Source organism: Bufo gargarizans, unplaced genomic scaffold, assembly GCF_014858855.1.
Source record: "Bufo gargarizans isolate SCDJY-AF-19 unplaced genomic scaffold, ASM1485885v1 fragScaff_scaffold_186_pilon:::fragment_2:::debris, whole genome shotgun sequence".
Lineage (NCBI taxonomy): Eukaryota > Metazoa > Chordata > Amphibia > Anura > Bufonidae > Bufo > Bufo gargarizans.
The window spans coordinates 288,351-300,667 of NW_025334066.1; the positions used below are offsets into that span (position 1 = coordinate 288,351).

At 44.9% G+C, this 12,317-nt stretch overlaps 1 protein-coding gene across 1 annotated transcript; it reads left to right on the plus strand.

Moving 5' to 3' along the window:
* Positions 1-1,617: 1,617 nt before the first annotated feature.
* On the plus strand, positions 1,618-7,927 carry IRAK1BP1 (interleukin 1 receptor associated kinase 1 binding protein 1). Its single transcript, XM_044272878.1, has 4 exons — positions 1,618-1,929; positions 3,604-3,669; positions 5,765-5,895; positions 7,489-7,927. The coding sequence occupies exons 1-4, from the start codon at positions 1,645-1,647 to the stop codon at positions 7,736-7,738; spliced, it is 732 nt and encodes a 243-aa protein (XP_044128813.1). The 5' UTR covers positions 1,618-1,644; the 3' UTR covers positions 7,739-7,927.
* The last annotated feature ends 4,390 nt before the right edge of the window (positions 7,928-12,317 follow it).

A 12,317-nucleotide genomic window follows, 5' to 3' on the forward strand; every position in this document is an offset into this window, starting at 1 on the left:
ATCACTGATCTAGGTGTTACTAAGCAGATATTACTGTGAGGTGGAAGTAAAAGGGCAACGCTACTGTAAAGGAGGCACTATGGGCGCAACTGAAATTGTAAGGGGGCATTCTTACTGTGAGGGGGCACTATGAGGGTGTAACTACTGTGTGGGTACAATAAGGGGGCACAACTACTGTGTTGGTTCACAGCAGGGAGATTCTTACTGTAGAGGGAGCATTAAGGGGTATTCTTACTGTGAGGGGGCACTATGAGGGTGTAACTACTGTGTGGGAACACTAAGGAGGGGCACAACTGTGTTGGCTCACAGCAGGGAAATTCTTACTGTAGAGGGGGCATTAAGGGGTATTCTTACTGTGAGGGGGCACTATGAGGGTGTAACTACTGTGTGGGAACACTAAGGGGGGCACAACTGTGTTGGCTCACAGCAGGGATATTCAATCAGGTACAAATGTGATATAACACAAAGTATCTGTTAAAATGTGTGGAGCACACAGAGGCGCTACTGCTGACAGGGGCACAAAGGAGACTAAGCAGCATTGGGCATTTATTGAGAGAAACTGTGCAGGGCTAGAGGAGTGACAACATAAAAAAGGATAAGGTATGCCCTGATTTCAACTGTATCTGCATCACAAGAACACAGATACAGTTGCATGCACTGGTGAAGCAAGGAGCCGTCACCTCCCTACTCCATTTACCGACCTGTAGTGTAGCAGTAGACTCCATGCTGTGACTTAATGATTCCCGGCCAGTGCGCTCTTCTGCTCAGCTCAGCAGACGTGATCACACATGGGTGCTGGGGAGTGCATGCTGTGCTCTGTTCATCGCGGGAATGGTGCTAGGTATTACTTTTTTAATTTTATTTACACGACAGGGGCAGGACTACTGTAAAGGGGGCCTTATTGTAAGTAGGACACTAAGGGGCAGTATTAACATAATGGGGCATTGAAGGGGTATAATTATTGTAAGGGGCATAACTACTGTTAGGGTTGCCAACGATAATTTTTGTTTTCTGGACAACTTATCTTAAAATCACAGACATCCAATTTTTTTTATGGACAAATTGGAAAACCACAATGAATGTGAAATATTATAAGTAATACACGTCTATAGCTCAATATACTGATAAGAACTCATTACCAGCATTTACTGTGAGCTATAAAATTTTGATAATTACCACCAAAATAATCTAGTCATGTACCAGCAGCCTAAAAAATAATCACATACACATCTTGTTTTTTCACGGACACAGTAACAAGTGGCCTATTTTTACAGACTATCCAAAAATTTCTGGACAGTGGGCAACCGTGTAGGGGCACTAAGGGGAAATAACTACTGTGCCATTGCCCCTCACTGGGAGTTTCCGGCAGTGTACATTTAGCTTTAAGGCAAGTTTGAGAAGTCGGTTTTATTTCAAGCCCCCCACTACTTAGACAACATTTCACTTGTACCAGGACTGGATGTGAAAGCATATAAAAAAACGCAGCTAAATATATACTGCTAAGCACGCCTAAACCCACCAATAAGCTCTCACGTTACAGTCACGTGACTAACACCTCACGCCCCCTACCCTCACAACCACCAGAAGCACAGACGTCATGCGTATTACGTAAGTTGCTTCTGTTTCCATAGCAACAATTAAGCTATGGCTGCACCGTTGCCGGTTTCACGGCTCTTTGCGTCTCTGCAGCCGGGAGATATGACGACTGTGGCTGCAGACGAACTAGAAAACAAGCCGGGGATTGTGGTTGGTCAAAAAGGCGGACGGGAAGTGCAAGTGACGGGCACGGCTGAACTAAGCGCCGCTCCAGACAGGGCCCGGGTGTGTATACGTGTGTCCAGCAGCAAAGGCGCAGCTGCGGAGGCCAGGAGCAGCGTCCTCAGACGGCTGGGGTACATTGAGCAGACCCTCCGCCAGACCGGGCTCACGGTGAGAACTCGGGGTGACAGGGATTGGTGGTTTCCTACCAGGACCACATATGGAGGATCTGTCCAGGAGGCAGCGCCCCCGTGTGCCTGGCGGACGGCATTGAACATGGGTTTTTACACAGTCCCAAAAGCTTCCTGCTGATGTGGTAAAAAGCCCAACCATCCAGTGACAGTGACACTGTGTGGCGCCTGGCTGTACACGTCACACCTGTGCTGCTAGGAGCAGTCCTTTCCAGACAAGGACAGTTTTTAATGTTTTTTTTGTTTTCTTTTCACATAGCTGTATCATGGACACGGCCGTTGTTTTCGTCTGCATCCGAGCCGCCGTTTTGGCGGATCGGATGCGGACCCATTTACTTCAATGGGGCCGCAAAAGATGCGGACAGCACTCCGTGTGCTTTCTGCATCCGTTGCTCCGCAAAAAAAATATATCCTGTCCTATTGTCCGCGTTTTGTGGACAAAAATAGGCATTTATATTGAAAGCTGTCGTCCGCCATCCTTAGGGACTGTTTTTTTTGCAGGAAAAGTCTTTTTATTTATTTATTTTTTATTCCTCTGTTTATTTTGCCATAACTTGTACTGGAAAATGGGGAAAAAATTATTTGTGCAGTGAAATTGGAAAATAAATGGCAATCCCGCCAAGGTTATTTGGATTTTGTTACCAAATTGATATCGTTTTGCTACTTTTAAAGAAATAATACTTTTTTCTTTGCATCGCCATATTCTGACAGCTATAACTTTGGGGGCCTGTTCTAGAGATGGGTGCATGGGTGGCATAGCTTAGTGATATGTCCCCAATGTGTGAGATGGGCCAACCCCATTAAGGCTTCTTTCACACGTCCGCAGAATGTGTCCGCATCCATTCCACAATTTTGCGGAACGGGTGCAGACCCATTCATTCTCTATGGGGACAGAATGGATGCGGACAGCCGGTGCGCGGCCCCGATCTTTAGGTCCGCAACTCTGCAAAAATATAGAGCATGTCCTATTCTTGTCCGCAGCTTACGGATAAGAATAGGCATTTCTATGGGGGTGACGGGCTGGTGTGTTGCAGGTCCGCAACACATCACGGACGTGTGAATGCAGCCTAACAGTGGCTGAGCCTCGCTGTCTACGGACACCCTGAGGGTTTGTGCACACAGCAGTGTCGTTTATGTGGATTTGCTTGCAGTTTTTGTGGCAGATTTACCTCAGATCTCCCAGAAATCCACACAAACAATTGACAAGCTGCGGATTTCAAAATCTGCACCACCGGTCAGTTTCCACACCCTGCACAAGAGATTTTGATAATTTTATCTATTTAGCTAGTACTATATTATGCTGCGGATTTTCCACAGAAAAATCCGGACATAATACGTAACATTTGCATATACCCTAAAGTCTGATTCACACGACCGCAGTTCAAGAAACACAAGCCGGGCCGACCACCGCTCCCCTGAATTGAACTGGCTGTATCATAAATGACGCAGTTAGTTTAGGTCAGGGGAGTCTTTCCCGGACTAAACGCAGTCATGTGAATCAGCGCTAGGGGGTCTTTGTCATGTGGCAGATTTTGTTACAGAAAATCTGCAAATATTTCTTACAGAAATCATCTTTCCCTGTGTGAAGTCCAGAAGATCACTTACATGCATGATAGCGTCTCTGTAAACTGCGGCTGTTTTTTCTTATCTTTAGGATGAAAATATTACTGTTTCTAAGGAAATTGAACGGAAGGCCAACGCATATCAGATGGATGCTGAGGTATGAACGCTGAACCACATCTCCTTTTAGGAAAATCATCTGTGGTCCATTTTTAGGCCTCTTTCACACGAACGTGTGCGCTCTGTGGTAGTATTCCGCAATACATGGGCGCCGTTCCGTGGGCATTCCACATCACGGATGCGAACCCATTCACTTGAATGGGTCCGCAAATCCGGAGATGTGGAATGGTGCGGAACAGAACCCTACAGATAGCAACCAACGGTTGGTGTTCGTGCATTGCAGCCCGCAATTTGTGGGCCGTAGCACGGCCACAGGGCGCACACGTTTGTGTGTAAGAGGCCTTAGGCTGAGGCTACATGGAGATCTTTGCTGCAACACTCACCGCTCAACCATTGTTCACTGTGTAGCACTGCAGCCATTCAAGTGAAAAGGGTCACAGCGTGACCTACAAGTCGCCATGCCCCCAGAATCACAAAAAATCCGGCAACCCTACACAGCAATCGCTGATCGAGTGACAAGTGTCATGGCCAAGGTCCCTGTGTAGTCCCAGCCTAAAGGGACTTTGGGGAAGATATACTAAGACTGGAATTGCATACACCAGTCGTAGTGTAAAGTCCATCAGTGCAAAATGCGCCAAATTTGTTTGTTCCTTTACACCAGGCATGTTCAACCTGCGGCCCTCCAGCTGTTGTAAAACTACAACTCCCACAATGCCCTGCTGTAGGCTGATAGCTGTAGGCTGTTCGGGCATGCTGGGAGTTGTAGTTTTGCAACAGCTGGAGGGCCGCAGGTTGAGCATGCCTGCTTTACACTATGTTCACATTTGCATCATGGCTTCCATTCTTAAAGCCATGGACGGTTTGATAGATTTATTGTCAAACATCCCAAAGATGTGATCCTTACAATCTGATATTTGCCTTGATTGACAGCTTGTGTCTGGCCAATTGTAAGCATCTGTTACATGGCGGATCCGTTATACGACAGATACCAATTAACGTATGATGTTTTTTTCCGAGGTGTCCAGTTAGCTGTAAAAATAACTGCATGCAGGATTATTTATTTTTCCCATCGAAGGTGGCGGAATCTACAACTGATGTTCCTGCCAGAACCTCCAGAACAGATGTGAATAAAGCCTTAGGGTCATCTGCACAAATTGCGGAAAAAACGGCAGCGTATTACAGGACCAGCAAAGTGTACGAGATTACACAAATCTCATATACACTTTCTCCATGCAGATTTCAAAATCTGCAGCCTGTCAATTGTTTGTGGTTTTAGCTGTGGATTTCACCCTTTTCAATAGAAGGGTGAGATTTGCGGCAAAACCGCATCAAATCCACATAAAGAAAACGTATTCACGTGTCCGTGCTCAGTGAAAAGGTGGTCATTGATGCCTCCGTGAAGATGTCTGTGATGGATCCATTTGTCCGCTTTTTGCGGTCATCGTTTTCAAAGCAGCTCTTCCTAATGATCCGTGAAACACGGATGGCATTTGTGTTGCATCCATGGTTTTCACAGACCCATATGTTGTGATGGATCTGTGAACACTGACCAAATAGAGCATGCATCTGTGCTAAAAACACTGATGTGTGAATACACACATTAAAATGAATGGGGTCGTGGGCTGTCCGCGGAAAACACAGACGTGTGAATGAGGCTTTAGAGATTGTGGATATACTGCAGGTGGCTTTAGACTAGAGACGCGCAAATCTCCATGAAGCAAGAGTTGTCATACAGTGGTTATTGGATATAGGAACACAATACACAGGGGTCTTTTCACAAAGTCCACAGGATAAGTGGGACCCCCAACTTATCGCTAGAACAGGGGTAGTCCTAAGGACTATGAATGTAGAATGTGCATGCTTGCTGCTCTAGATTAGTTATAAACGTATTACTAGGGACAATCGATGTCATTGCTCCTTTTTGCCCATCCCACATAGACCAATAATAATCATAGGCTTGGGATATTTGCTTACCTTTTTAATATTAATATAAAGCAAATATTTGGAAATCTTCTCCTGCTCCAGTGCACTAGGACTGCGGCACAGAGGTGTAGCTTCAGTATCGCCGTTATTAGGATTTTATATTCAGCCATTCTTTTTCAAACTATGAACTTGTTTTGTTCTTTTTGTTTTAGGTCTGCGTAGTTTTTGACGATTTTGAAAAGCTGCAGAATATTTGCAACATTCTTGTAGAAAAACTAGACAGTTCAGTCTGGATTTCTTCACCCCATTTCTACCACTCTCCTGAGAACATGGAACAGTTAAGGTATTTAAAGCAACAAATCAATGTGTGAACATGTTCATGGCCTGCAGTTATGTCTCAGACAGATCTGTAAATGACTAGTGTGGTCTGATCACCTACTGGGCCTTGCCACAAGAGGGCGGGAAAAAGGCTCTCAGACTTTTAGAGAAGGCGCATCATTGGACTGAGAGAAGCAGGATGAATTACCTGCCATTGTGACCTAGATGTTAGGAGTAGTGGTTACGGGAGGACAAACAGGCTCCCGCCAGCCCATATAGACCACCAGTTGAGAGGATTGTTTGATCAGCTCCCATAGTTTCGTTGTCCACCATTCAGACACAGATGCCACCTTCATTACACCGCCAGCACCATTTCCAGAAGGAAATTTGGTGTTACAGCACCCATTATGTGTCCTGCTATTAACAGCTAGCCACCATCGCCTTCATCTGCAGTGGCATCATTGATCAAGAAACCTGCACAGACTGGAACCATATGGTCTTAAGCGACAAATCCAGGTTTTGTTTGGGATCCCACAACAGTCAGGTTTGAGTATGGAGGCCACATGGTGAGAACTTCAGTTCTGCCTTTGCTGTGGAGTTACACACTGCCCCCAACTACTGGTGTGATGGTCTAGGGAGCCATCCCATACGACAGTCACGCCTAGTAGTGCTACGCGGGGGACACTACCAGCTCAGCGATATGAGCAGGACATCCTGCGGCCATGTGTTGCTGCTCATGGCAGGGCTTCCAACTGGCCTTTTTACCTGCAGGATAACACCCACGCACAGCAAGGATTTCACAGGGAGGTTTCCACCAGATTACAACACTTCCTTGCCCTGACCCATCCCCACACTTAGGCCTCTTTCAAACGACTGTATGGCTTCTTCGGTGTTGTGGTCCGTTTTTTGTTTGTTTAGTTTTTCCGTATGGCGCATACAGTAATTACATAGAAAAAATTGGGCTGGGCATAACATTTTCAATGGATGCCTCCGCAAAAACTGAACAGATACATTTCCATATGTGTTCCGTTTTTTTGCGGACCTATTGACTTGAATGGAGCCACGGAACGCGGATTGCGTGCAATAATAGGACATATTCTATCTTTGATGGGAAAAATGGAAACTGAATACATATGGAGTACATTCCTTTTTTTTTTTTTTTTTTGTCGACCCATTGAAATTAATGGTTCCGTATACGGAACGTAAAAAAACTGCCCGTAAATGAAGGAAAAAAAAAAACGTCGTGAGAAAGAGGCCTTAGTGCCAAGTCAAGCATTTATGGGGACCAGCTGGGAAACCAACTTCAGCTACGACGAGCGTGCAATATCTGTGACAGTACCATACAGAACCTGCATGCCCCGCCGCATCTCATTTTGTATCCAGGGGAGAGGTGGCCCAGTACGGTACTAGAGCTTCCTTTCAGTTGTGCAGTTTTCCCCAATCTTATCCTTCCTCTCTAATATTGTAATCACTTACATATATTATGATTACATGCACAGACAGTTTCACTTGATTTCAACAACTCCTTTTTGGTGCCTTATTATTTTGTCAATGTATATTTGTTGCTAGCAGAACATAGCATGTAATATGCAGATTACAACTGTTCAATATTTTCCAGGCGGCAAGTGTGTCTCAATGCAGTAAGTAACGCACGACGCAAGGCCCAGGATGTTTGTCGCCTTGTAGGTCAGTCTCTTGGAAAGGCAATCATCATCAAAGAAGAGGAAATGAAAGAATGGGAGGATCAAGAGGACTGTGCGTCTTCGTCCATTCAGCATAAAATAAAGAGGGCTACAGTTTATGCAGCATCAAAAGTATCTGCAACATTTGAAATTAAGGGAAAAGAACGAAATAAAAAGAGCTGTTAAATACTTTGTTATAAGATTATACAGTGCGTTTTCTGATTTCATATTACTGTATTCAGATTTTTATATAATAAAATGTATATATATTTTCTTTGTATTTCTTGTGTTTTTTTTATTTTTATATCTGACAAATTTTAGAAGCACAGTGTGTCAGAATGTAGTGTCAGTGACTTTTGCTTAACCACTTCAACCCCGCTAGCTGAAACCCCCTTAATGACCAGGCCACTTTTTACACTTCTGCACTACACTACTTTCACCGTTTATCGCTCGGTCATGCAACTTACCACCCAAATGAATTTTACCTCCTTTTCTTCTCACTAATAGAGCTTTCATTTGGTGGTATTTCATTGCTGCTGACATTTTTACTTTTTTTGTTATTAATCGAAATGTACCGATTTTTTTTGCAAAAAAATGACATTTTTCACTTTCAGATGTAAAACTTTGCAAAAAAACAGACATCCATATATAAATTTTTTGCTAAATTTATTGTTCTACATGTCTTTGATAAAAAAAATTAAAAAAGTTTGGGTAAAAGTTATAGCGTTTACAAACTATGGTACAAAAATGTGAATTTCCGCTTTTTGAAGCAGCTCTGACTTTGAGCACCTGTCATGTTTCCTGAGGTTCTACAATGCCCAGACAGTAGAAAAACCCCACAAATGACCCCATTTCGGAAAGTAGACACCCTAAGGTATTCGCTGATGGGCATAGTGAGTTCATAGAACTTCTTATTTTTTGTCACAAGTTAGTGGAAAATGATTTTTTTCTTACAAAGTCTCATATTCCACTAACTTGCGAGAAGTACTTTGCAATCAAAATGTGTAAAAAATGGCCTGCGAAATCCAAAAGATGTGCCCCTTTGCCCACCTTGGCTGCAAAAAAGTGTCACACATCTGGTATCTCCGTACTCAGGAGAAGTTGGGGAATGTGTTTTGGGGTGTCATTTTACATATACCCATGCTGGGTGAGAGAAATATCTTGGTCAAATGCCAACTTTGTATAAAAAAAAATGGGAAATGTTGTCTTATACCAAGATATTTCTCTCACCCAGCATGGGTATATGTAAAATGACACCCCAAAACACATTCCCCAACTTCTCCTGAGTACGGCGATACCAGATGTGTCACACTTTTTTGCAGCCTAGATGCGCAAAGGGGCCCAAATTCCTTTTAGGAGGGCATTTTTAGACATTTGGATCCCAGACTTCTCACGCTTTAGGGCCCCTAAAAAGCCAGGGCAGTATAAATACCCCACATGTGACCCCATTTTGGAAAGAAGATACCCCAAGGTATTCAATGAGGGGCATGGCGAGTTCATAGAATTTTTTTTTTGGGCACAAGTTAGCGGAAATTGATTGTGAGGAAAAAATAAAAATAAAATCAAAGTCTCCCTTTCCGCTAACTTGGGACAAAAATGTAAATCTTTCATGGACTCAATATGCCCCTCACGGAATACCTTGGGGTGTCTTCTTTCCGAAATGGGGTCACATGTGGGGTATTTATACTGCCCTGGCATTTTAGGGGCCCTAAAGCGTGAGAAGAAGTCTGGAATATAAATGTCTAAAAAATTTTATGCATTTGGATTCCGTGAGGGGTATGGTGAGTTCATGTGAGATTTTATTTTTTGACACAAGTTAGTGGAATATGAGACTTTGTAAGAAAAAAAAAAAAAGAAAAAAAATTTCCGCTAACTTGGGCCAAAAAAATGTCTGAATGGAGCCTTACAGGGGGGGGGGGGGGGGGTGATCAATGACAGGGGGGTGATCACCCATATAGACTCCCTGATCACCCCCCTGTAAGGCTCCATTCAGACGTCCGTATGATTTTTACGGATCCACTGATACATGGATTGTATCCGCAAAACACATACGGACGTCTGAATGGAGCCTTACAGGGGGGGGGTAATCAATGACAGGGGGGTGATCAATGACAGGGAAGTGATCAGGAAGTCTATATGCATGATCACCCCCTTGTCATTGATCACCCCCCTGTAAGGCTCCATTCAGACGTCCGTATGCGTTTTGCGGATCCGATCCATGTATCATTGGATCTGTAAAAATCATACGGACGTCTGAATGGAGCCTGATCCCTGTCACCCCCTGTAAGGCTCCATTCAGACGTCCGCATGTGTTTTGTGGATCCGATCCATGTATCAGTGGATCCGTAAAAATCATACGGACGTCTGAATGGAGCCTTACAGGGGGGTGATCAGGGAATCTATATGGGTGATCACCTCCCTGTCATTGATCACCCCCCTGTAAGGCTCCATTCAGACATCCGTATGTGTTTTGCGGATCCGATCCATGTATCCGTAAAAATCATACGGACCTCTGAATGGAGCCTTACAGGGGGGTGATCAATGACAGGGAAGTGATCAGGAACTCTATATGAGTGATCACCCCCTTGTCATTGATCACCCCCCTGTAAGGCTCCATTCAGACGTCCATATGCGTTTTGCGGATCCGATCCGTGGATCCGTAAAAATCATACGGACGTCTCAATGGAGCCTTACAGGGGGGTGATCAATGACAGGGGGGTGATTAGGGAGTCTATATGGAGTGTAGTGTAGTGTGGTGTGGTGTTTGGTGCGACTTTACTGAGCTGCCTGTGTCCTCTGGTGGTCGATCCTAACAAAAGGGACCACCAGAGGACCAGGTAGCAGGTATATTAGACGCTGTTATCAAAACAGCGTCTAATATACCTGTTAGGGGTTAAAAAAAATCACATCTCCAGCCTGCCAGCGAGCGATCGCCGCTGGCAGGCTGGAGATCCACTCGCTTACCTTCCGTTCCTGCGAGTGTGCGCGCTTTCACAGGAAATCTTGGCTATCGCGAGATGACGCGCCGATGCGTCCAGGAGGAGTAAATCAACCACCTCTCGGACGCATCGGTGCGTTAGGCGGTCGGGAGGTGGTTAAAGAGGACCTTTCACTACAATAAAAAAATATCTAAACTAACCGTACAGACATGGAGAGCAGCGCCCAGGGATCTTCTGCACTATTATCCCTGGGAGCCACTCCGTTCTCCTGGTATAGGCTCCAGTATCTTCAGATTTTCAGCTCAACTGGGTGGATCCTGCCGGCGTCAGCTCATAGCCTGAGAGAGAGAAAAAAACTCTCAGGCTATGAGCTGAGCGCTGCGATTGGCCAGCACTCCAGCCTGGGAGAAGGAGACGCCGGCAGGCTCCACCCAGTTGAACCAAAAATATGAAGATATCGGGAGAATGGAGCGGCGCCCAGGGATAACAGTAAGTGCAGGGAGATCCCTCGGCGCCGCTCTCCATGTCGGTATGCTTAGTTTACATTTTTTATTCTAGGGAAAGGTCCTCTTTAAAAGGGCATCTGGCAGCAGATTGTTACCCATGACACTGGCTGACCTGTTACGTGTGCTTGGCAGCTGAAGACATCTGTGTTGGTCATTATTAGTGAAGGGTTTAACACATGCAAATGAGCCTCTAGGAGCAACGGGGGAATTGCCACTACACCTAGAGAGGCTCCACTTTCTCTGCAACTGCCACACCCCCTGCACTTTGATTGACAGGGGCAGGCAATATAAATTTCATTATGCCTGGTTCTGTCAAAGTGGAGGTGAGATGGTTGCAGAGAGAGCTGAGCCTCTAGGTGTAATGGCAACGCCCCTGTTTCTCCTAGGGACTCATTTACATATATTAAAACTATTTTCTCAACAATTCAGGCACATATGGACATGGGACCAACACAGATGCCTTCAGAAAAATAACATTTCGTTATAGCTTAGTGGTTGAGATTCTATGTATGCTCAATAAACAGGCCCACGGTTACAATAACTTGTCTATGAAAAATAAAAATAGAAGAGGCTATACAACAGCAAACGACAGACACTTTCTTTTTCACTATGACCTGTTATGGTCCCTTATGCAACTAACCTTTTCTTATAGACCTTTACCAGGCTCTCTCCCCCACTCTTCAGGAGGCCCTTATTCAGCTGACATGGGCTTAGAGACACAAGCATGTCTGGTCTCCCCCTTTCTAGAGTGTGAATAGGTGAAAGTAAACCCTCAGTCTTCAGATAGGCGGGAGTCCAAGAAGTGGAAAAGTCACCTATTAAAGGGGTATTCCCATCTCAGACAATGGGGGCAAATCACCTCTGGGACCCGCAACTATATAGTGAATGAATCCCTTGAAAGTTGTGGATGGCAGACTGCACAGCCGCCCTCAATTCATTTTTATGGGGCCACTGCCACCACCTTCCCCGCTCTGTTCTCGGTGTGGGTCCCAGTGGTGCGATATGCTCCCATTGTCTGAGATGGGAACAAACCTTTAAACGTTTATGTCATAGACTTTTATGGCAATCAAAGTATAAGTTGGCAAAAACCCATTAAGTTCTAGAGCAGCTCTTGGGAGTAGTTCAGTGCGACAATTTAGCTCATGCCAGAAAACATGCACTCCTGACATGGTCCAGACACAATCTTCACATGCACTGATGACCTAACACAATTTATTTAGTTCTTGAAGCTTTCGCATTAGGTCTCCTGCTCTGCCCTTAAAAGGGATTGTCTCGAGATTTAAACAGGTCACCTATCCTGGGGATAAGCGTTACAGACGT

Bases quoted from the DNA above. Each gene is read 5' to 3' on its own strand.
- IRAK1BP1 (XM_044272878.1), top strand. From the start codon at position 1,645: ATGGCTGCACCGTTGCCGGTTTCACGGCTCTTTGCGTCTCTGCAGCCG. The intron at 3,670-5,764 runs GTATGAACGCTG...TTTTTGTTTTAG, and splicing joins CATATCAGATGGATGCTGAG to GTCTGCGTAGTTTTTGACGA. The intron at 5,896-7,488 runs GTATTTAAAGCA...AATATTTTCCAG, and splicing joins GAGAACATGGAACAGTTAAG to GCGGCAAGTGTGTCTCAATG.